Source organism: Danaus plexippus (assembly GCF_018135715.1).
Source record: "Danaus plexippus chromosome 3 unlocalized genomic scaffold, MEX_DaPlex mxdp_34, whole genome shotgun sequence".
Lineage (NCBI taxonomy): Eukaryota > Metazoa > Arthropoda > Insecta > Lepidoptera > Nymphalidae > Danaus > Danaus plexippus.
In genome coordinates this window covers 384,711-410,116 of record NW_026869846.1, presented here as the reverse complement: position 1 = coordinate 410,116, position 25,406 = coordinate 384,711, and the positions used below count along the sequence as shown (strand labels likewise).

Below are 25,406 nucleotides of genomic sequence, written 5' to 3'. Positions count from 1 at the left end.
TCTTAAAACTGGCTTTGGTTCTTTGAACATTATGGCGATACGCGAGGTCGGGTTGGTGTACTTGGTAATGTATTGCAATTTGCAGTGGGTCTTCATGCGAAAGGTATGCATGAGATTATAATTTTGTACCGTAATTACAATACTAGAGGCCGGTCCGGAGCTGGATTACAGACAGTTTCCAGATCCTATCATACTCGATAAGACACCCTCTATGAGACCTTAAAGTAATTATAAATAAAACTTAATATACATTTGACACTCTTGAGATGTTTGCAGTGCTAAATGGTGGAATGTGGAAACAAGTGGTGGAAGACTGCTATCTTGCAAATTTCTTTGTCTTAGGTCACTTCTGTAGGAACGTCGCGAAAATGATCTAGATGTCGGCATCCAAGTTAACTTAGATGTATGAAATATTGACAGGTCTCTCTTGATTATATGAAGAGAATAAATGCAACAAAAAGAGGGTGAGTATACCATGAGAAATGATAATTGCGCGTTGAATTTCTGGCGCCAGAAGTGAAAAAGTTAAAACACAAAAAGCTTCAATTTTAATAACTCGGAATGATACAGATAGCTGGACACAGTTAAAGAAAGTCATAAGGAAGGTTTGTGTTCAATATTAGTACAAGGGACATGTTAACAGATTAAACATATTATGTGTAATTAAAAAAAGGCATTGTTAAATTCCATTAACACAATTAACGACGGAAGCTGTGAAAGGATGATAACCAAGGTTTTCGTGAGTATCTTTATAAATAAAACTATGATTTTCGGAAAAACTTCTTTAACATTTTATCGACTTTAGGTTACTTAACAGGGACCGTGAACATCTTAGTATATCCGAAAATCAGTTTCAGTTGAATGTTTGAGGGAACGAGGAAGAACCTATGGCCGAAGAGCCGAGAACGTGTTTGGATGCTTGATAACATATAACTTTTAGGTATCAGTGGCACTTCTGCACACGTAGTAGGGTACGTTTTGTGACAATGGTTGAGGGTTACAAGTCAACAAGATTTGAGTTATATGGTTCATGATAAACTTTGATAATAACTTCCGTCTTCTCCCGGGTATTCGATCTTCGTAAGTTTTCTGTAATTTGTACTTATCTTGTTTTAATCTTTAGGTCTAATAAGTTGGGGATTAATTCTGACTTCTGAACGAGTATCATTCGTCTTTCCGAAGATAATAGAGGGGTTAGATTATAATCAATAGTTATTATAAACACAGCTCGTAGACGGCATAATGAAAGATATTTCATTTTTAATCATGTTTGGAGGATTTCTTCAAGTCCAAAGTATTCGTTAGAAGTAGTCTCTAATTATTTTGATGTAGTTAACAATTTTGTCCTAGTAATACTATAAAACCAAGCTTATGGTATAGAAGTTTTATTTAAAAAAATCTGTGTGAACATTTTTCAGATTTACAAAATAATACTTGATTTTCATCTTATATGAAAAGCGTTTAGTTTAATGCCTTAAGCATATATATATATAATATGTTCATATAATTTTAATGTTTTACTATTCAAATAATTGTTATAATTGTAATTTGCTTTAATAACTTAATTTATAAATATCTTGGTATAAGAATAGCAACGGTTGTTTTTTATCATTGCGTCTCTTCCCAACATCCAGGCACTTTCAAACCGGCTGTAACATATTTTTTTTTTGTAAATGTTTTTACGGCTCTGGATACGAGTCCTTTTGAGCCTCCAGCTGTATGTGGCTTTCTGACAAACTTACCACTATTTTATGGAATTTATATAAAAATTCAAAGTACAGTTTTAATGTAGCCTTTATTACAGAGATATACGCATTACTTTTTCTGGTCAATTAAATTAAGTATCAAGGTTTTGTATTTAAATGAATATTATAATATGAATGTAATTCAATAAATATGAATGTAAATATGCATATATGAATATGAATATATGCATATAACTTAACAGGCTATCATGTATATTACTCACTTTTACTTTTTTTTAAACAAGAACAAATATTTTTGTAAGACAGGGCAATCTCCATCCTAACCAAGAGAATTCGGTAAAAATTTTGCCAAATTCTTTTAGTAAAAAGCTATAAATAGTAAAGATTAAAATAAGCAATAATTGTGTTCGTAGGGAACATTATTTTAATGTAAGTGTCTGGGACTGTATGCCTCTAAGTCTAATACATAATTATATTGTCATTTCAGTATCACTTACTCCAACTGTCAATGTCACTAAAAGCAAAACATAAAATTTAATTTGAATGTGTATTTCGCGCCCGGTGTCACACAGTGAGGGAATAATCAATTGTTGTTAATAAGAGTGGAGTTATTTATATTTATACAACATTTAATCTTGTATGACAATATATTATTAATTGGTTTCTAAAAGGTGAGTATCTGGTAGAAAATATATTCTACAAGTATTGATTTTTTGAGGACTTATATTTATCTTATTATTTTGTGTCTAAGGTATTTTTCATATGTTTTAGAAGCGGTGTTTATTGTTTAGAATAAATGGCGAGACAGATCGCTGATGTTGAGATTCATGCGAGCGACACTCGAGACTTAGACGACGATAATCTCGATGTTAGTGTCGACCTCATTGACGATGGTCTGTATTTAGGTATGTGTTGTGAGAATAGTTACGACGAGGTAAATAATGTTGTAAACTTTTAAATACAACTATACTTTACATTATCATCAACGTTTCATTTAAATAAAAGTTCCTAATGATACTAATAATTGGTAAGCCCTGCTTGTTGTTATAAGTTAAATCTACTGGCTTTGAGACTGAACAATAACTTAAATTATTGTCTAGGTAACCTAGCATGTGCAAGAGATCACAAAACTCTGGAACAGCTGGGTGTGACTCATATCCTCACTGTTGACCTGGTGCCATTGCCCAGGTCGATATTGGATCAAACCAGTCTCATCATCAAATATATTAAATGTGAGTTTAGTGTTGAATATGTACATTTTAAATATTTCATTTTTTTTACTTCATATCTGGTTCTTTAGCAAAACATAATTATAATTAATCAGTAAATTAATCAAATGTAATCTACAAAGATCACTGTTTTGATAACAAACCCATTAGATTTACATCTTTATGCTTTTAACATTATCAAGCAATAATAATCTGAAGTTTTATTTACCAGTGGCAGATGTGCCAAAAGAAGACCTCATCACTCACCTGCCAGAATGTAATGATTTTATTAAGGATTCCATAGCAAATGGCGGAAAAGTTTTAGTACATTGGTGAGTTTAAGGGATATGGGAATATCAATATAATATATTATTTAGGCAAATACATAGGTTACTATACAATACACATATATGTCTACTTGTATCATAATTGCTATATTTTTATAGACCTCTGACAGTTTCTGTAACTCTCCAAGCTTGACTCTTGGGCTAGTGAGAAATCTCTATAGAAGAAAAAAGATAATGATTGCTTGAGATCTCACCCAGGTTTATATGTATATTTTGGTTTACTCTCTCTCTTTGTAAGATATATTCTATTATCACTTTGTATAACTTAACTATACATGAACAATTTTTATATCATGAAAACTAAACCGTATTTAGATGGTTAGTCAGTTTCAATTCCAATTTACATATATGAGTGGTAGAGCCGAGTTGTGGTCAAGTTACTGCAGCTCGCACACGGGCTGGCTTGATGGGGGAAGTACCACCCTCTCACAGAAGATAGGAGTGAAGTAGCCTTTAATGGCTGCGTTTCGTCCGATGAGTGAGAGAGCCGGCGGCCCTTTCCCTTTTCCCTCCCTTTCCCACCTTTTCCTTCCCCTCTTCCCCAATCAAGGCGGAAAACACATCTGCAAAACGATGTTGCGGATGTCCATGGGTGACGGTACTACCGCCATAAGGTAACCGTCTGCTCCTCCGTCTGCTCGGTTGCCCCCTTTAGCATAAAAAAAAATGAGTATGGAATATATAATTAATAGAATTATTCAGATGATAATGGCTTTTTACAAATTGTGCCCAATACTTACTTCCATCACAAATATTATAGAGCCCTTGAATGTTTCAGTACGAATATTACTTTATAATCAGCTGATGAGAATATGCCTGTAATGCAACATGTGATAAATAGATAGAAAGTTTAGTCAATATAAAAACTGCTTTTACAAATACTTCCATAATTTATTCTGAGATCTCTTCTTAAAGCACAAAACTTGTTACAGCTACTTTGGTGTGTCAAGGTCAGCGGCGGTGGTGATTGGATACATCATGGAGAAATATGGACTGTGCTATGAAGATGCCTTTGTACTGGTCAAGTCCAAGAGGAGGTTCATCGGCCCTAACAACGGGTTTGTGGCTCAGCTCAAGCTGTTCGGACATATGGAGTACCGACTCAACAGAGACGACCCCAGGTATAAGCAGTTCAGGTTGAAAATGGCTGGGCAGAAATTGAAACAAGGTAAGTTCACTTCAAATGCTTAGAAGAGATCCCATGTAATCTATTAAATAACTTATGTGACATTGAGCTAAATGGAAATTGTTGTTCTAAACAAATAGATATTTTGATATCCGTCTCTATAGTAATGCTATGTAGTGATTTTTTTTTTCATACTTATATAATTTTTTTTAGTCAAAATTCTGCCGCAGTGCTTCGCAGACTTGATAAAACCAGATCCGGGATTGATAAGGGAGCGGCCGGACCCAATAGTTTACCGCTGCAAGAAGTGTCGCAGAATCGTTGCAAGCCAGAGTAACATAATACCTCACATTCCCAAGCAGGTCAAGGTGGAACTCGCCAAGAAGAACATGAGACCGCCGCCCAGTAAACACACAGGGTTGAACTGTGCAGAAAATGGACAATTGTTGATAGAGAAGTTGAAGAATCTGGCATGCCAGATGATGGAGAGCAAACTAACAGCCGATGATAGTCCAGGGAGGAGCGAGGAGAGTGGACAGGACAGCGACGGGGCAGCTCATGTATGGGTGGAATATGTAGAGTGCCTCGATTATTATTGATAGTGATGACCAAATGTTGATGTTACTGTAATCACTCGTTAGATATTCATCAAGTTCCTAAAGCTCGCCGAGCTTGTCAAAGATTGGACATAGCTATTGGTGTAAAGTCTTCAGATAAATTTTAGTCCGTTTATTGCATGTAAAATGCTTTTCACTTTGAGCCTCAACAAAATTGGACTTTCAGTGCAGTTTCACACATGTCCAGATCTTTAGGTTCAACTTGCTTTCGCTGTTAGCACGTAGAAAAATTCACATTACAAATATAACAGCCGCCACATCTTCCAGACTGGTGACGAATATATGGAGCATAACGTAGATGGCGCCACGTGTCGCCTGGGACCCAACGTCTGTAGACTGATGTGGTTCGTGGAGCCGATGTCCTGGATGAAGGCCACCAGCTCGCCCCAGGGGAGACTCGCCTGTCCACAGTGCGGCGCCAAGATAGGCAGCTACAGCTGGGTCATGGGTGAGAAATAAGAAAGAACGATTATATTGAACGATGAGACACTCAGTTGACAGGTGTCAATATACAAAGTGCGTCATTTGATAATAAACAGGAAGTTCAATATTCGTGTCGTTTGCTATTTGTAATTAAATCTATTTAGAAGTATATACTGGTACATATCACAGTTATTCCGCCATCTCTCGGTCGACACGAGCACTGAAAATTAAGAACTGCTTAATGTAATGTCTTTGTCTTAACTACTACAGGTCTTACTTCAAGCCGTCAGTCAGTTGTATGTACAATAGTATCATTATATGATTCCCAGGCTGTAAGTGTCCGTGTGGCCAGAAGGTGGCTCCAGCGTTCTACTTGGTGCCGTCCAAGGTGGAGTGGTCTAACATAGTACAAAATGTTCAAACAACTGTGTAACTTACAAGTCGGTATCTTCCAACGCATTTCCTGTTGCCATTGTATTTAATTTACAGTTGTTTAATATTCCAAGATCCTGTTATATACACATATATAATAGTTTGCTCAGATTGTTGTCTAAGTACTGTTTGTAGATTTAGACCCGCTCTGCAGATTTTGGGGTGTTCCTTACCAGAGTTTGTTGATGTTTCCGTGTTTTATATTTCCGATGTTGACCTCTCCATATCACATAGTCGGTGCTTCCTATACTCTGATATTAAACATTTATGTCTATGTTACAAAATGTACAAACAAATATACTGTTATTTATTTATATGCGGTTTTATTTATTCCCTTAAGTTACTTACAGCTTAAAATAACAATTAAAAATATAAATTGTGACTAGAAGTTCGACCAGGTGTATTTTCTATCAGACCATAGAATTCTTCAGTATTTTGAAATATCTTTGGAATTAGAAAAAATTTTATGTACTGTATTTATTTAACAATTTTTTTTTAAATTCTTTCATACTAACAACATTGACACAGCGATAACAACACTAAGTAAATTCTATTTTGTTAAAAAAATATGAATGCGATGTTTCTTTGTTTTCGTTTCTCATCAGTCGGAGCCCTGTCCCCCCCTACAGAGGCCTTCCGTCGCTGCGCATGCGCGGTATGTCCTGCAGTGGCAGCCTGTGAGCCCTCATGAGGTGTGTTTTCCGTTTCCAACTGTCAGGGAAGGACCGAGTACATCCCGGACACTGGTAGGGCAGCTCTCCTGAGTGGGTGCGACTGTGGCGAGCCTGGAGTGTAGAAATATATAATAAATGTCAAGCGCCTTTAGATATTTAATGGCTATTACAGCTGAATGTATTGAAATAACACATACATTTTATACACTTACATATGATGGTACAGCACTGACCTTCATTCTGTGTTGCCTTTATATAAATTTTAACGTCTGCGAGATTACATAACAATACACCGAAGAGTTTTTATAAATGACGTCACTCGAGGCTCATAATAGTTGTATAACGTAGAACTCACCAAGCCACTAGCATCGAAGAACCCCTTCCTGCACTGTTCACACACGTACAGCCGGGCTCCCTGGTGCCGGCGCTGATGTCTCCTCAGTGAGGAGGCGGCGGACGAGCGGAACCCGCACTGCGAGCACGCGTGGGGCTTGGCTCCGGTATGAGTGCGGAGGTGCACTTTCAGGTTACTCGCTGGAAATTATTAACACTGGGTAAATATCACACGTAGCCATAAAATGTTGCTTATATCTTGAGACCCACGAAACATTCTTATAAGAAGGAGTGACTTGGGACTAGAGTCGGAGTATACTTTGTTGATGTGCAATAGATTGCACTATATATTAATATATATATTAAGCTAGCTGTCACCCGCGACTCCGTCTGCGTAAAAAAAAAACAATTGCTATGAAAAAACTTAAGCGCCGCAGGCACCTCGCTTCCCGCTCACGCGTGATGACGTTAGATTCTGGGATAGCGATATAAAGTAGCTTAAATTTCGTTTTATTACATCTGCTACCTGCCAATAAAAGGTCCGTCAAAATCGGTCCAGCCACTTCAGAAATTAGCCGGAACAAAAAGACAGAAAGACAAATATATAAAAAAAATGTTATTTCAATATAACAAACAGACACTTGAAGCTATTTGTATAGATTATTAGGGAAAGTCAGTTATAAATACATAGCTTTAATTTATAATGAAAATAATCTGTTATTTAAAATAATTACATTCAGTACAGATACCTTGAGCAAAGCTCCACCCGCAGTACGAGCACAGATACTGCTTCACATTGTCGTGCACCTTCATGTGAGATTTCAGAACGCTTTTATCTTTAAACCTATAAAGAAAACATTCACTACTCAAAGTATTTATTTGGTAAACCACACCACTTGAGTGAATGCAACTTTGAGACAGATTAAGATGGAAGACTCTCGGTTCCAAAATTATTATTAAATTTAAATAAGAAGAAATAAAATAGATAACATCTTATATTAGTTTTTTTTGAAGAGATCTCAATCAATGGGGAGTCCTAAACAAAAATTTAAAAAATTACATTAAAGAAGTGCTCCATGGAATGGATTGTTTTTTTTGAAAGACATAGAACCTGACGAACCTCCTCGAACATTTATCACAGGCAAAAGGTCTGACATCGGAGTGTGATCTGGTGTGAATGGTGAGCTGTTTGCGTCTCTTGAAACTCTTTCCGCAAGTGAGACAGGGGAAATTGCGCTCCTCGGAATGGGTTGTAGAATGATAGGCCAGTTGAAAGGGCTTTGAGAACGCTGACATGATAATTTTCTTAATTAGTATGCAGAATTGAAATTTGGTTATAAGTTTTATTAATGTTGGAGATATTGTGTTCATTGTGTAGATATGGTTTCGGAATTAACAAAATCAATTTTGAAATGTTCATTTTCATATCACAAAAAAAAAAATACATACACTTTGGACAATGTAAGCATGTGTATTTATGACCAGAATGTTCCTTCTCCATGTGCTTGGAAAACCATTTCTTAGACATAAATTCTTTTCTACAAACTGGACATACACTCTTTTTGGAATCATTGGGAATTTTATCTTCTGTTTTCAACCGTACCAAATCATTTGGGATGTCTTTGGGCACAGAATCTATCTGGTTATTTTCAACTTGAGCAGATATATTTTTGTCTACTTCTGGCATCGTTTGCTCATAATTACTAACTCCGATTGACAATTTGTAGTCTGGTAATGTCAATTTTAATTTATTATGTTCTTGGTGTTCCGAGTTTTGCACTTTATCTGGATTGATAATTATTCTAGTTTCACTTCGAGATGCCATGTTTTTAAGTGTTATGTTTACATTTTGTGCTTCTTTTATAAACGTATAGCAGGATTCGATTTTAATAACGCAGTCGTAACAAAACTGTTTCGGTAATTTTTCATCATCGATTGCCTAAAGGTAAAAAAAATAAATAAATGAATGGATAAAATTAGAGCTTCTACACAACTGTAAGTTTTTATCTCTTTTTAATTCAGTTTCAAATAGAAATAGGTTTTAAACCTTATCACCTTAATATTTGTGCAAAAACAAAACATTTCAACGACTCCAGCACTAAAATTCTCTTTCTCCCACGACGCAACTTCTTTCATACAACAACGACATAACTTAGAAATATCCATGACGAAGTAATAACAGGAATATATCGTTTTACTACTAATACTACTTCTTAGTGTTATGATCGATATTTATTTTGTTTGTTCGAACTCTCAAGTCCGGCGACCAGACGTCAAAATACTTAAAACGGCAGCGTTCAGATGTCCCAAAAATGTCAATATACTAAATATTCTAAAGTCCGTTGCATAATTATATATTTTTGATAAATAATTATTACATTCTGAAAACATGTGTCAATTATTTCTTTAAGCTAAATTAAAGCACTCGCAGCAGACAAATATCATTAAAACTCAAAGTTACAAGATATAATTTTATTTCAAAGCGGGGATCGGGACTGTAACTCGTTTTGATGCGGTTAAATATGTTTTTAGAATATCCAGTCCCTCATCTGTTAAAGGAGACGCTTCAAGTAACACCGGTGCATTTGGTAGTTCATTGCACAGCCGAGTGTATTGAAGCATAAGTAACGCCTCATTGCGCATTTGTCTGTAGGCCGCATCCATTTTGCTCAAAACCAGAATAAACTGTAAGCAATTTTGTTTATCAAAAATAGCAAATACATTTATATTAATCTAACAAAATACCTTTGCTTTTTTTAATTTCGGCTCCGCTAAAAGGGTGTAGAGCATAACAGCCGCAGAAGAAATTTGACATAAATTGGATGTGTCCACGACAAATATCACCTGAAACGGAACAAATACATAACAAATAAGTATGTCTGAAACCTGTAACAAAGTAAATAATAAAAAAACAGTTTTCTACCGTATACATCCGTACCTTTTCCACTCCTTCATAATAATTACTCCATAAAGGAGCCATCTCCCCACCAACTTCTCTGATGCTGAGAACTTGTTTCTTCCCATGCTTGTTGATGTACTGGACATCATAAATATTCGTTCCAATAGTTGGAACGGGGCTGTATGTATAGTCTATTCCTTCAGCATTCTGTAGTTTTTTCAACAACGTCGTCTTCCCAGAACCCTTGGGACCGAGACAAAGAACAGAAATGCTGTTCTCCGGGTCGTCCATTTTGAAGTGGAAACTTTTATCAATATTGATAAAACTTTCAGCTAGTAATTACAGCTAGGAAACAAAGGATAAGTTCAACTACTCGCCGACAGATGGCGCTGTTAAAGAAACTACATTAAAATGTATATTTATATGCATCTATTTTATTATACAGGCTCAAGGTCCAACTTGTTATATATAATTATATATTTAAATAAAACTAATATTTTCGGATTACTACGCTTATTTTATTATTTTAAAAACTACATACTCCCGACATTTCGGTTACTTTGCTGCAGAGTAACCGAAACTTTGGGATCACGGGAGTATATTATATATAATAAAAACGCCTTATAATCCAAAAAATATTAGTTTCATTTAAATGAGTACTCGCGAAACTCTTAGATCTCGTTACATAAATATGTTTTTTAAATAAGTATTAAAAAATGTATATTTTTTTGCTTTCAAAATTCAAGATCAATTTTTAACTCCGAAGCTTACAATCTATATCTAATAAAGTGAAAATAAATAATTATATTCACATAAAAATAATGAAAAAAATAAAATAAAATAAAAGAATTAAATAATTTTACTGTTTCCGTTTGCAGATAAGTTCCTCCTGCTGCTCGCCAGAGCGCTTTACACATAATCATTTCATTACAAAATGTAGACATTATTTATTAAGAAAACAAAAATTATATAAAGAAAAATATATTTCAATCAACAAAAATATTCCTCAAGCACGTCACTCCGTTAAAACGCCGATATATCTTTGATAACAATAAACGTATTATTTTGCTAAAACTTCAAATAATTCGTCAGTTCGGATCTTAATGACAGTTGTCTTTAAATCATCTGTAGAAGAAGGCCGTTTTGCTTTTCCCTCTACTGTGTGTCCGAGCCCCAAGGATATAGCGAAGCTGTGTTAATGTGTCGTATGTCACGCACCACGTACACATGTGTCACGCATGTTCGACACCAATGAGAGCTGGTGGCGTGGCCTCGGAGCGACCTGCGGCCGTGTGGGTCTAACATTCACAACAAGTGTCCGACCGAAATCTGATCGACCTTAAACTTGCCTTACGTAACTCCTAACGTAATTTTCGGTTGCTAGTGATGTGCTCGGATCACTTGTTACACTTCTATCGGTCACCGAATTTATTTTATTCGTACGCACATGTTTCAAATGCCTATCGAGATTCGAGATGATCATTCGAGGGGATCTTAGTTTTGATATTAAAATATTTTGAGGTCATAAATCGATACATGTATATGAATATTTATATTCGTCAAATGTAAACAACATAAAATTGAGTTTAATTGGTAGGAAGTGTTTCGCTTATGGTCGAATCGTTTTAAACACAAATCCGGAAATATCACTTAAATTCCAATTTCGGCAAGGTTTTACGAAAGATAACGAATTAAGGCAACTCTTAAAGGTCGTAATATTTCAATGTAAAACTTTAAGAGTTAATTATTAATTTTAAAAGTTCAAACGTTGTTTTTTTTTATAGTATTCGAGCGTTTAAAAGCGCCGTAGTTTTGACGCATGCGCGTCGCCGTCCCTCCCTACTGTGTTTTGAGGTTAGTAACTGTCAGTCGTAGTCGTAAGCCCGCGAATTTCGGCGCACGGGGCTGAGTAAGTAGCACGCGGCCTTGACCCACTGACTCACTGCGAGCGACCTATTGTTTTTCAACAATCAATAAATAAATAATAAACCAATGAAAACTCTACACGGTGGCACATGTGCCTAACGTGGCCTCATCAGTTTATGCACAGTCTTTAAAACCTTTCAAATTATACTTTGACAGTGAATACTGTTTCTGTATATATATATATATATATATATATATACATACATATATATATATATATATATACATACATATATATATATATATACATAATTATAGTAAGTATTAATAATAATCTAAATATGAGTGAACGAAATAGTCGCATATATTATTTAGTTGCTTAAAACTGATGTATTCCGACCTTCACGGTGCGGGTTACACAGCCAACATTATTATGTATCGATGTGGAACAGAATTTTGGAAAAAATGAAGTGAAGGCGCGCGTTGTGGAAAATTAAGATTCTAATTGTATACGAAGATCTGTGTGAGGACGTAAGATGGTTTGTTGAATATCTCGAGGGTCGCGACCTCGCGCATTCGGAAATAATATTTGGCTATTAAACATAAAAAATAAAATAAAAACAATGCAACAGCCGACCTCGCCATTGTGTGATTATCAAGTTAAGATAATCACACGAAACTAATGGAATATATGGACGGCTGTGTGGAACACACGGAGAACAAACACACGTACACTAACACACACACGCGCGCGCGTATGAAAAACAACATGAACTAATTTTTAAGTCGTGCTTAAGTAACAATAAAGGTTGTATTATTTTAGTTATATAATTTATCAAAAGATCCCTCAATTTGAATAAGGGTGAGGCGAGCCACGATACAGTCATTTATAATAAATATAATATGAAAGATGAATCTGAATTGCATTTGAGTAGTGTCAGCCGCAGCCCGCGGATCAGTCTTATAATTAGCTACTATTATTTCTGAGTATTAGTTTCCTAATGTTCTGTTAACCTGTATTTATAATGCGATAATGAGCATGGGAGCTGATTTTATTTCTTTGATTCAGCTCTGAACTCTTAATGATTTTTGAACGCGAAGCTATTTAATACGTGTTCTAATAATTTATGTTAATTGTGAATATTTCGCCTAATGTCAATTATATCATACACAATATACAAATGTCGAAGGTTCGGTCGAGGGTCAAGGTTCATGTTGTCTCATGGATCGGATCAGTTAAATCTCACAGCATAAAGTGTGTGTGTATTTGATTATTTTATTTGTAAAATATATAAGTTTATCAGTTTTAATTCAATATATATAATTTGTTGACGTTTTTGTCCATGGAAAGGATGAGATTAAAATATTTCTATGGAGTATTGAAGTAAAACAAGGCGTTGACTCGACCCACCGGCCACCGGGGCCGGGGCAGGGGCCGGGGTGCCTGGACTAACGCAAACTCTCAGGTAAATTAATTTTATACATACAGTGCTGCCTCCGCGTCTAAGGTAATGGAATCAGAAGTACTTCTTCATATAAATACGTGAACGCCAACCGCCAACGGCTCAACACATGTTCATTACCATACATAATATATCGTTAAAGGGCCGTGCACTCGTGACATTGTATTGTTTGGACACGGTAAGGTCGTCTCATTGAAACCTTTCTAACTAATGACCTACTGTTTGATATTTAAAATGATATACACCAAATGAGACCGGAGTATAAACAAGGGAGAAGTCGCTTCAATGTTTAAACTAGATAAATACATATTAACTAAATGTTTTTAAACGGCCAGACCAATAACTACAGTTCTATTCCATAGCGAAGAGAGTGAAAAATATTTTCTTATTAAATAATTCGGGCTAAATGTGAGGTTATCGACGGTTACTTTTAACGACTGTTTATATTTTTGTAATTTTATGTGTGAGCAAACAGAAAGCTATGTTACAAACGCGTTGTCTTCTTAACTTTTATATTAAAGAACTATAATATTAAGATATCGTTTAAAAAGTTTGTAAAATCTTTTGTCGTGTTATCCCTTAACATTATAAATTCCGAGTTAAAATATCTGAGCGATGTGGTTTAATAAGGGCGACATTTTTATTTGTTGTTTAAAGAACGACTGAACGTCTGACTTACAAAGTTCGTTAACTGGTGACAAGTGGAAATAGTATGAAAAGACAAATATGTGGTAATTCCATCGCTGATGATGAACGTCCTTGCAAAGTGCATGTAAGGCCGCGAAGAAGGCTCTCCGAACATATTTATGCCGCGAGTTTTATGATTGTCCGTCATATAAGGCTTACGGTGTTACGCTATATTTTAACGTAACTCACAGCTTTGGAACTAATGTCGTCATTGATGTAGAAAATTATTAAAAGAAATACATTTTCTCCCACAAAAATATATGTTTTACGAAACCTTCCGAGTTGAAAGAAATAGTAATTTATATAAAACTAATGTTCCGAAGCTATAAGTCGGAGGGGAAACGGAATCTATTTGAGGGAATTTATCAAAACAACAACTCAAGGAAGACACCACGCGGAGACAACTTCCTTTGTCATGGTGATTCTTATTTTTCGTTCTAGAAGTTTCATTGAGAATTTTGATTACAGTACTTTGAACTTTGTATAAAGTATTCTGATTTATGGTCAGCCTATTACTTACTAATTCGTACGTGACTAGAAATTTAATTAAGACACCTGGTGTCCAAAAAATTGAGATATCTCGATGAATTCTAACACAGTCTTCTGAGAGGGAACAAAAATCATTTAGTACTGATATCATCATCATCATCATCATCACCCTATCGGAAGCCCACTACTGAGCATAAGCCTTTTCTCGCATGGAGAAGGTTTGAGCATTAATAATACTGCTATAATCTGTTTGATCTCCGTAAATTGTTAAGCATTCTTATAAACTAAGAGTCGGATAAAGTCATCTGATCTTTTATGCACAGATAATTATGATACTAGTAAGAAGGTGTGACGTCAATTTGAGCGATTGTATTTATTTAGATATTTTTTTTCCACGTTAGACTCCTGCCGATGTCGCTGCGCCGCCTTCCGTCACCACAACATGTCTGAAACTCTAACTAGGAAGCTGGAAACGCTATTAAAGTTTTGTTACTTCATATATAATATACTTTGCAAACAAACTTAGTGACTAATAATATTTTTTTATTTTTTTATTTTTATATACTAAACTTTGTAACAAGCCACGTAGTACGCTGATAGTTATATTTCTTGGATTGAAAATAAACATATTTTTAAGATACATTATGTTTTATTTATATCTGTCCTTTTTACATGTCTTTGATGCTTTGACCGATGTTGGGTATTCATTCGTGGGATACAAATTTTTTTTTGGCAGAAATAATGAGGCTCTCAACATGAATATAGGGAAATAAATTAATATAAATTTTTTAACCAAAAATTTATATCAATTTATTTTTTTTTAATTAATAGAACTATACGAAAAGAATTACCAAAAACACTATAAAAATTTTAGATATCATACAAATTGATAGAAATATAAATGCCTACAAGATAATATTTATCCAAGTGAAGCCGGGGCCAGAAGCCAGTAAAGAATAAAAAGTGTAATTACTTTAATACTACTTGTATTATCGAAGTATAGTTACAATATGTTCTCGTGGAATGTGAACGTTGTTTAATAGCAACATCATATTATTTAATAGTCAGCTAAACATCGAAAGTATCAAAATTCCTAACCTAACCCAAGCACGCTAGCAACATGGCCGCCAACATGGCCGTCAACATGGCCGCTCCTTTCACCGACGCGTGACAGAAAGCGACAGTGTGACGTCCGAGATAGTTTCCAATTTATTCATTGATAAAGTAAACTTAGACGGCTGTTAGTGTTACAATTCATTGTATTTTTGACACTATGAGTATAATACACTAGTATATCTGTTTACGCACACATCGTAGAGTTCTTAAAGTCAGTTAAATCATTAAGATTTACACCTAGAAGAGGCTTATGACAACCAACGCGTTGAGACAGTATTGTAGTTAATTCTCGCGTGTAATAGAGAGTAAAAGTGGTCTTAAATTGCTTATCGAAATGGGAAGGCTGAGGGAGTTCTTTTAAACTGATATTATTTATTAAAATATCACAAATCAATATTATTTATCTAATCGATAATTCCCCTTTCTTTAAAGCTTGCGTTTTATTTATTGCATTAAGCTTCAACTAAATCAATGTGAGATTCACTAACTCAGAACACATTACAGTTGGAAATGTGTACGAAAATATAATTCCTGAAATCATGTTTAATTCAAATAAAAGCGAACACCGACATGACGGATATTATTTATTATGGCCTTTTCTTTAAAAATATATACATATGTATATAATGACGAGAAAAAAATGATTTAATGAACCCACATGCCGATTAGCGATCGTTAGAAAATTATAAAAGCTAAAACGAATGATTTCAGTTTTTACAAAAGAAAAGATTCCTTCAGCCTTAAATAATACTATAGATTAACCCTAACAGGAGATCGAGCGGCGGTAAGGATACAAAAAAAATTCAATACTTTTGTCAGTTTTGTGGCGAACAATCATGTAAATATTTCTTGTTATCGAGAAATGTTGTTACAGATTATATTTTAAGAATATAAGGTTATCTAACAGAAAGCATAACATTTGTGTCAACAAACCAACCGCCTGTTATTATGTTTGCATACGACTCGTTGACGTGAGCATGAGGCAGGTCGCCGTGCACACCATCAGACGACGGAGCCTGAGGTGATGACACTGGCACAGCAGAGAATAACAGAGAAACAGAAATTATTTGGCCGCTCATATAATTGCGAATAATTGTGCAATAATTGGTAAAAAAATATGTCCAGCGAACAATCGAAAGAGAGATTGGCGGTGATATTCGGCAAACGCGCAACGCGTTAACTATAAAACTTTATTGGTATCAGTGCACGCAACACTTAGATTAATTAGTCACATTTTTCTATCCGCCGTCCCGGTCTGGCCGGCCGCTGGGTGTATGTCCGTCCCTCTCCGAATGAACAAAGTGGGTGTTATCGCGCGAAAGCGGTCGCGTGCGCGTGCGCCGGTGAAAGAGTCGATGACCTGCGCGGGAGCAACGAACGTCTTTGCGCGGCACCCCCCGCACCCGCCGACACCCCCCGTGCACCCCCCGGCCGCACGCACCGGCACCACATCGAGCTGATGATATACGAGAGAAGAAACAATGATGCATACCTCTGGGTATATAAATATTCACGTGATCTAATGTTGGAAGTTTCTAAATCTGCTTCCGAAAATAATAATAGCAATGTTTTTAAAATTAGTTTCGTTTAAATATGTCATAGCCGTGTCACGGATGAATACGAAGCAGATGTCTGTCAGCCAGTGTTCTTACTGAAAATGAGTGAGTTTGACTGATCTGTGGAGATGTAATGAGAGAGAATTTTTTTTTTAAATATAGACATAGCGTAATAATAATAGAAGGTAGTATTAAGGCATGTATTGTAGTCTAGGTAATAAATCAAATCTAACCAGCTCTATGTGATATAATCAAGCGATGCATTAGACGCACACACGCACACGCACACACACACACACACACAGCGACACGCGGCGCAACTAATAGATGCACTAGGCTGTGGTCACACTGTGGACTGGTCTAGGAGTTGGTACACTCTGCTGTCCTTGGCAGCCCATGGGGCTATACACTTACAATGGAGTTAATTCTTCCTTATTATTTACTCAGTAGACTTCAACAATAACAAATTATAAAAATATTGAAATGGTTCTGCATTGAAGTTGAAGTTATTCTTATATATTTCATTATTAACCGACGCTCGTTGTTTGAAAAAATACACTGGAATATTAAAGGTCGCAATCTCTCTCACAAGTAAAGTGCAGCACAAGCAATGTAAGCTTTGTTCTCCCCGGCTCGATGATGAAACTTCAAAGATCAGCATAAAATCATAACTTTCAGTTTCCGAATATAAAATCGCCCTAGGAATAGTTCGCCGAGTGAAAGTAAGATCTGGTGTGTGCGGCTCTCACACACAGACGGACGACGGCTCTAGTGTCGTGTTCCCGAGCTCGATTATTGTTACTGGTGAAGACTTAGAAAGCACTCAATAGTTTATTTAATATTCTCGCATCTCTGTCGGACGTTCAGATTTAATTATAACTAGGGATGCTGATTAAACTGGTCCCACATCCGATTTGAACCACTCATCTATATAGGAATCGATCGCTTTAACATACATCACGACATTATTTTTATCTACTTTGAGGTCACTCCAGATATGCTAATAGTATTCTACGGTTATTATAACGATAGTGTGTTTATCGAAGTTACTGAATAGAGACACAACACGTGAAGATATCATTGAAGCGGAAGAGAAACAGATCGAAAGCATCTTTTTATTCAGTTCCATGTCGATGTAATCTGATTTCGATAGTTCTTTCGCCTCGTGACGTTGCCCGTATGTAGTGGTCTATCAGTACTCTATGTTTGTATAATTTCTCTGTTATATAAAATAAATCACAAGTTTCCACACAAGATAATACAATTAAGCATAATCCATTACGTGTTGGTGTGTGTTCAGCGATGCACCTCCCCCCAGCCCCTCAGCCCCCTCACCCTCCGAGGAGTGAATGCACTCTCGCCGGTTATGTAAGCTGCTCTCGCGCAGCTCGCCTCTGTGTGAGTGTATTGCATCTCTACTCGTTGATTAGACGCACACATCCGTACGTGTACATTGTAAGCGAAATTATTTTGTGTTGTGCAAAGTTTTTTTGGCGATATTAATTTTCTGTGATGAATCTTCGATCGATCGTCTGACGACACAACGATTATTGTAAATAATTGTTTTTTTGAGTCGAGCGCGAGCCAGACTAAAACATATTTATGAATAAGAAATCGGAAGAATCGAACGCAGGCAGATCCGTATGCTAAGTTATTCACTGACGATTAAAGAAGCGTTCGTTCATTTTGAAAGTTTACGATGAATATATAAAATGAAAAGCTGACAGAGGAGAAAAAGATAAGAGAGAGAGAGAGAGAGAGAGAGAGGATTTAGAAAATATTCCGTTTTAATATATATTTTTAATTCTTTGAAGTTCGCTAAATCTAAAACATGCACTGAATAGAAAGAACAGCCGTCATATGTAACAGCTTACTCCGCGGCATTCGTCGTAACGCGTTCAGATGTAGTTTATGCAGCTTTGGTTTCGGACAATGCGAGGAAGACAGACAATGCTGGCTCTGGTAAGTGGAGCCGATTACCCAGATACCGTTTGACTAAATGCTTGCAAGTCATTTTAATGGTCGACGGGTCGGAAGCCATTTTTATTAGACCCTGCATATTAATAATGTCAACACCTAATAAGTAACAAAATACAGCATCAGTATCAAAAAATACATTGTATTGTAATGTCTATTTCAGGGTATTTTATTTCTCTCAAGTCACGTAACGTACAGATATTCTAGGACTTGCATTTGATAGTTTTAATGTAAACTTCCTCTTTCGTGAATGATTAATAAGGACGCGCAGTTTGCTCTATCGACATTAAGGAGATGGTTTTTTCTATATAACAAAGTAAATGAGGTATAATTACCTTTCACCCATTGATACAATAAACAAAAACTTAAATTGTATCTCCTATTAGGAAATCATAAGAGCAGCAAAACAGATAGACAGCAGTAAATATATACAATCGGTGAGTCGACCGACTGATGGAGTAAATTAATTTCTAACAGGAGTTTGGGATGGAGAGCTTTGTATGGCAGGACTGCCCGCGCCCCGCGGCTGCAACGCAGGGCTAGTTGATAACACCGCGAGGCTTACAAGTTAGTAATCAATCGATATTGAATTTTTATTTACGACTAACGACCTGAGTTGTCTTAGTTTCTAAGTTGTGTAGTTTTACTGATTTCGGTTCAGTTGTTCCTCAGGAACGTCATGTTGTTGCTTTCAAACAACTGTCGGTGAGGTGGAAATGATCTGAAAACACGGAATATCAGGGAATTAAGTGAATCTGTAGCTCTTCTTATTTAACGCAAATTATTATATGTTAATATTTATTTAAGGTTTTGATCCCCAGGTTCGTGTTCCATTCCTTAACTCATTGTTTAATACTATAGACAGTCTAAACTAAACAAAAGAACTGATCGCGTAACGTACATATATTGTATACAAAAGCTTTATATAACAACTATATTTCGTAGTGACGTTAACGTATGTAAGTATGTTCTATCACAAGATAGGTTTAGTGTTGATCATTTTTAAAAACTTTATATTAACAACGACTAACGTTTTCTGGAACATTACTTTTAAGATATAAATTTTTTGAGTGAATGTAAAAATATATGAATATCGTTGAAATTATAAATACAGACAGACCTATGTGCAAATACACATGTTTTATTACGTTCCACGAGTGTAGCGTGAACAAAGATTTACGATATAAAGGCTATTTATGTCATGATATGTAGCAAATTTATTGAAATAACTTTTACATTATCTTAGCAGAGATTATTTTAAAACGATTTAACTATATCTCGTTGTAGGGGAACAGTATTTACAACGAGTAAATAACCTAGCCGAGTACTGGGAGAGCATAATTTGCATGGAGCTGATACTTTCACTCGTTGGTTTATGTAACTAATGCAACATTGCTATGAAAACTAAACTCATATAGCAACACAAATCACTAGCGGCTTCGAACCGAGCGCTGTTGAACATTCATTCTATGTACTGAAATTGACCTTTGAAATAAAAAAGCGCTTTTCGTCTTTAAATCATGAACACAATTGACACAGTCAGCTTGTGTATGAACCTAAGTACTAAACAACGAACTTTGGAAAATTTAACAAAGATTTTCGAATACTAAGCCATTTTGATTATTTTATACCTACGTGATCCCGACGTTTCGGTTCCTTTACGGCAATCACAGTAACAGGTACACGTGAAGATCACCGATCATTAGCTAACTTACGGTTCATGTTCCTGATTCAATGACGGTGAGGTTTTTATGAGCGTTATCTTATTAACCGTAAAAGGCGAACTCCTCGTCTCTGGAGTGACGTTAAAGTTTGAACATGAATTCCGTATAATCTGAAGAGAGCAATGATTCGTTATTGTCACAGGTCACGCCTTTGCACGAATCACACATCATGAGTTTTGAGACATGTACACATGCTAGTGTGTAAAATAAACGTTGCGTATCTTGTGTACGGACGATCGAGAAGGCTTTAATGGGAATAGAGTATTGAGCTGATAGCGATTGTACCATTATAAAGAATAATGGCTTAATAAATAATTACACAGTCACTCTGTTTATAGTTTTGAAAGTGAGGAGAGTCTCTGTCAACGTATCACTGCTAGGAATTGATTTTTTGATCATCGTCTACATCTTCAGAGCGTGTTATGTAAGAGAGAGAGACGTAATTCAGGATTGCGGTTTCGGTGTGAGTTTACGGACGCGGAGTACGCTACTGTTATAACTCGCATATATATATATATATTTATATATATATATATATTTATATATATATATATACATATACATATATATATATACGACGAATTGATACTATGTTATTATTTAAAGTAAACACTCTCGTTCTATACTATGACTCAGTAGACCTTTGATGAGATATATAATCGTAGAACTGATATGAATACTCTTAGACCTTGCGAGTTATATCTCTTGATATTTCTTCCGATTTTGATTCTACGATAGATTTTTTTTATTGATGTCATTATTCATCGTAAATTATCTCAGGCGTGTTAATTTTGACGTCTTTGAGACGTTTATTGTAAGACACGTCCTAGAGCCAGGTTTCTGTTTTATTATGTTGGGATGTCGGTATTCGCGCTGTAATTTCTAAAAAAACGCCAATATACTATAGAAAGATTATCACGAAGTCTTTGTCCGACTTATCATTACGTAGGACTGTTAAGAATAACAAGCTAGCTGGTCCTGTGGCTTCAAAACCTCCCAATTACAAATTTTACTTCATACTTTTTACAATTTGTTTCAGTACCCGCAGCATGTATCGTCACCTGGTGGTATGTAATGGTAACAGTCGATCACAGAACGCGTGACATGACCTTCTGATTCGGCGTCACCATGAGCTCGGGCTGGACCAATCATATTACAGTTTGTATAGAACATTAACTGGGTGGACAGCGACGTTCTTTGTCACGTGTCGCCGGATCCAAAACTTACATTTAAATGTTTATAACTCATAAAGTATGAAATACGTATTTTTCCGTGTATTCGTGGAACGTGAATTTTGGAAACAGCGTGAGGAAGTAATTAAGCGGTGCCCTTTTCTGATATGCAGCAAGGTTCACGCGGCCTCCTCGTGGCCTTCCGCGGTGACCTTAGCCAAGGTCGGAGTGCAGTAAACTTTCGTAACTTCGCACGATCAATTGAACCTTAAAAATTTGCGTCGAACGTGTTAAGTGGAGGCGGGTCAAACGGTGGCGAGGGTCACTTCATGGCTGAATGTGTCGGACCTTTTACTCCAATGTTAATATTATATGTGGGCAGCCGCGCGCCGGCTCCGACTCCGCGGCGTTAAAAGGAAAACACGCCATCCTTGATTGTGACAGCGTTTCTTTGAATTAATGTATTTATAGATAATTCTGGAACAATATTCTGCCAGTGTTATACAAACATATTAATGCATCTCCAAAATACAGTTTAAACACTAACGACGCGTTCGTGGAAAAACTTATAAATCATGGGATATGTTTCTATTAAGGTCTCGTGTCAAAGGTAACGATGGTTCTCACTTGTGGTGTTCAATGTGAACATGGTGTGTTTGGTTTGTATGGGATATTTTAACATCAGGGTCGCAGCGATTCAGTACTTTCACTTTAGAATTGCACATTGTGTCGGGAACAGGCCGAGGACTGTGCAACGAAAATATATATAGTCGCTATAGTTTTGAATTTGTGATTTAAAAATTAAATTAGGTATCATACAGCTATCAAGTTTTCATATGTCGTTACACTACATACACAAAGTTTACATTGAATCAATCATAATTCTAATCTTTCTAGACTTTCGCGAGTATTCATTTAAATAAAACTAATATTCTTCGGATTATACTACGCGTATTTTATCATTTTAAAAACTACATACTCCCGACATTTCGGTTACTTTGGAGCAACCTTCATCACGGGCAGACGAGGTGTGTAAATCATAATTGTTGACACATGATAGTATTGATATATGTATTTGAAGGAAAAACTATAAATTCTACGTATCGTGACAACGCCGACCAGTTGTAAGAGTTAGGTTTGTCCGTTCTTCAAATTTGACTTAAATACCACAATAACCGAGACTGTGTTTATAAATTGAATGCCTCTGAATGAATTCAAGATAAGTTTGGGAGTCATCTTGTTTCTGGTACCTCAATTCCTACCACCGAAACATCAGGTCATTACGTTGAGTGCTCTCGAAAAAGTACTAAGCCTTTTACTAGTTTAAAAAAATTATATATAAATTTCTTTGTGACAGTTAACATCCGTTACGCCTCTATATAATAAAAATAGAATTCTCTTATAAAAGAGAAGACGAGTGAAATCTGCATCATTAGGATCTTCGACTCGTTGATCTCTTGGTGTTGTTAATGATTGTGCAAATTATTATAACGTACGTAAGCTCTCTGTTCCAAACAACTTAAAAACTATTATACTTACAATTATCAAAGGCGTTCCCGACTATCATAATTAGAGAAATGCACAGAGGTATTTACTGAATAACATAATTTACATATTTTCCTATTTTATTATAAAATGATTTAATTGCATAAGCGACGATATCGTTGTCGAGAGCCCAATTTTTTTTATAACTAAGTGTCGTTTGATTCTACATGCTATAGCGTGATAAACATAATTACAATACAATGAAAGTTATAAAATTATACTGAGTGCGTCCAACACTTGCTGTTCGGTTTCCCTGATCTGTTGTACTTACCTGCTCCATAAAAAAGACGCGACCTTAAGACGCTGTAAATTTTAAGTATCGTCACCGTTAATTTTATATCAGAGCAGATAATTCTTAACCATTTTGAGGCGATCTAACACTCAATTAATTGCTCTCATTTAATTAAAAGTACACAATACTGATGACGTAGTTGGGGGAAAAGAACTCACCTTGACAGGCTTCCGCAGCCTCGCTCGCGGCCGCCAGCGCTCGGCTCCTCTCGGCCAGGTTCGGCCGTCGTCGGCCGTCGTCGGCTGTCGTCGGATCCGGCGATCGTCCTTACAGTAATTGCTACGTTATTTCACTGATGAGAGCATAATTCATTTTTAGGGTTCCGTACTCTAAGGTTGATGACTGAAGCTGTCACTAATCATCCGTTATCCGTTTCTTCGTTGTATCTCAGTTGCTCTTATTTTGAATCTGCCATTTTTTTGTAAATTTGTTTAATATTTATGAATATTATTCTCATATTTTAAGCCAAACTAGCGTACTTTTTGCACTCCACTGTTTCAATACACTGTTCTTCGATGCAAGTACAGTTAAAAGCAATTTGTTTATATATTTTTTAAAATTAAAAACAATAATTAAATAAAAATCATAATTAATAATTGTGATCCTCGTTTATCACCAGTCCGCTCCCAGTCTGTTCTCTTCTCTATAATCCGTACGAGGCGCTATGTGAACGTTTCTGTGATCAGTATCAGTGACGATGAAAATTGGATCGACATTTTAATATATACTTCACGAATTACAAGTTGTGTGTAATAATTTAAAATAGTTGAAAGTAGAAGTAGTGGCAGCGGGTTACGTAATGTTTTGGAAGAATTAATTTCTATATAATTTAACAGATTTCAAACTTTAAAAATCATACTTTCTAGCTTAGAAAAATATACAATGAATGAGAGAAAATTACATCACAGATTAGAAGGTAATTAGAAGGAAATGATTTGAAGCGGGGAACCTGAAATATTTATCGAGCGTGTCATGAAACGAGCATAGTTAAGAATCTTAAAATATACTCTTTATGATGTTACCTGAATGGGAAAAATGAAAAGTTAAAGCTCGAATGCGTAGTCTTTAGCTAATATATTTATATTCTTTCTTTCGCATACAAATGTTGCTGAGATAAAACTAAAGGTGAAGCTGATACTAAGATATGTTCATTACTAGTTGGGATGTAGAAAAAAAAATAGGGCTGTACATAAAACTATATGAAATATAGAAAAATATATAGGAAAAAATGATATATATTATAGCAAAATAATATTTTATCTTTTTTCTTTACCTACTTTTTACTGTCAACAGATTTCTTTGTTTATCAGCTTTAATTTGCTAACAAATCTATTTATCAAAACGTGTACTACGATGTTCTTCAGAATATGTCGAAGAGTGCTTTCGATATCATTAATATTATAAAGATTTCAATCAAACACCACTGAGTTTTATTTATCCTTTATATGATTATAAAATATATTAAAAATTGTATTTTTTATTGTTAATATAATACGTGAACAAAGCGGCGTGTCCCAGCCAGCCAGGAATACAATCTAACGTCGCAAGTGACTCGAGAATCAGGTGGCCATTGGCCGAGCTGAATATAAAGATGTATCATGTCTCCGCGGTGGAGTTCATCTCGTTGACAGCTGAATATTCGGACGGTGTGAGCTATGAGGTAATGTTTCAGGGCTCCGCAGTAGCGGGGGCTGCGGTCCCGAGGCGCTGCGGCCGGCGGTTCACCGTTCAGGCCGTGAGCCGTGAGCCGTCTG

The 25,406-nt window shown here is 35.8% G+C and overlaps 3 protein-coding genes across 4 annotated transcripts; 1 reads left to right on the top strand and 2 right to left on the bottom strand.

Annotated features, from left to right (window-relative positions):
• The first annotated feature begins 2,193 nt into the window (after positions 1-2,193).
• On the top strand, positions 2,194-6,171 carry LOC116777430 (dual specificity protein phosphatase MPK-4-like). 2 transcript variants are annotated; one of them, XM_061527109.1, is made up of 8 exons: positions 2,194-2,377; positions 2,478-2,611; positions 2,807-2,938; positions 3,147-3,246; positions 4,194-4,429; positions 4,601-4,962; positions 5,272-5,452; positions 5,757-6,171. In XM_061527109.1, the coding sequence occupies exons 2-8, from the start codon at positions 2,503-2,505 to the stop codon at positions 5,858-5,860; spliced, it is 1,224 nt and encodes a 407-aa protein (XP_061383093.1). In that variant the 5' UTR covers positions 2,194-2,377; positions 2,478-2,502; the 3' UTR covers positions 5,861-6,171. The 2 variants fall into 2 exon arrangements, with proteins under 2 accessions (XP_061383093.1, XP_032526897.2); XM_032671006.2 differs by having other exon boundaries at positions 2,197-2,377; positions 4,601-4,947.
• On the bottom strand, positions 6,142-9,240 carry LOC116777609 (zinc finger protein 391-like). Its single transcript, XM_032671295.2, has 6 exons — positions 8,922-9,240; positions 8,316-8,805; positions 7,987-8,155; positions 7,616-7,710; positions 6,889-7,067; positions 6,142-6,644 (listed from the first exon to the last, which is right to left on the bottom strand). The coding sequence occupies exons 1-6, from the start codon at positions 9,030-9,032 to the stop codon at positions 6,483-6,485; spliced, it is 1,206 nt and encodes a 401-aa protein (XP_032527186.1). The 5' UTR covers positions 9,033-9,240; the 3' UTR covers positions 6,142-6,482.
• An 83-nt stretch (positions 9,241-9,323) lies between these two features.
• On the bottom strand, positions 9,324-10,151 carry LOC116778701 (E3 ubiquitin-protein ligase TRIM23). The gene is made up of 3 exons (XM_032672714.2): positions 9,805-10,151; positions 9,612-9,710; positions 9,324-9,551 (listed from the first exon to the last, which is right to left on the bottom strand). Exons 1-3 carry the CDS (start codon positions 10,054-10,056, stop codon positions 9,339-9,341), a joined length of 564 nt encoding a protein of 187 aa, XP_032528605.1. The 5' UTR covers positions 10,057-10,151; the 3' UTR covers positions 9,324-9,338.
• Positions 10,152-25,406: the final 15,255 nt, after the last annotated feature.

Bases quoted from the DNA above. Each gene is read 5' to 3' on its own strand.
- LOC116777430 (XM_061527109.1), top strand. From the start codon at position 2,503: ATGGCGAGACAGATCGCTGATGTTGAGATTCATGCGAGCGACACTCGA. The intron at 2,939-3,146 runs GTGAGTTTAGTG...TTTATTTACCAG, and splicing joins CATCATCAAATATATTAAAT to TGGCAGATGTGCCAAAAGAA. The intron at 4,430-4,600 runs GTAAGTTCACTT...AATTTTTTTTAG, and splicing joins TGGGCAGAAATTGAAACAAG to TCAAAATTCTGCCGCAGTGC.
- LOC116777609 (XM_032671295.2), bottom strand. From the start codon at position 9,032: ATGGATATTTCTAAGTTATGTCGTTGTTGTATGAAAGAAGTTGCGTCG. The intron at 8,806-8,921 runs GTGATAAGGTTT...TTTTACCTTTAG, and splicing joins GTTTTTGCACAAATATTAAG to GCAATCGATGATGAAAAATT. The intron at 6,645-6,888 runs GTGAGTTCTACG...TCTACACTCCAG, and splicing joins TCTTCGATGCTAGTGGCTTG to GCTCGCCACAGTCGCACCCA.
- LOC116778701 (XM_032672714.2), bottom strand. From the start codon at position 10,056: ATGGACGACCCGGAGAACAGCATTTCTGTTCTTTGTCTCGGTCCCAAG. The intron at 9,711-9,804 runs GTACGGATGTAT...GTTCCGTTTCAG, and splicing joins ATTATGAAGGAGTGGAAAAG to GTGATATTTGTCGTGGACAC. The intron at 9,552-9,611 runs GTATTTTGTTAG...AATTGCTTACAG, and splicing joins CGAAATTAAAAAAAGCAAAG to TTTATTCTGGTTTTGAGCAA.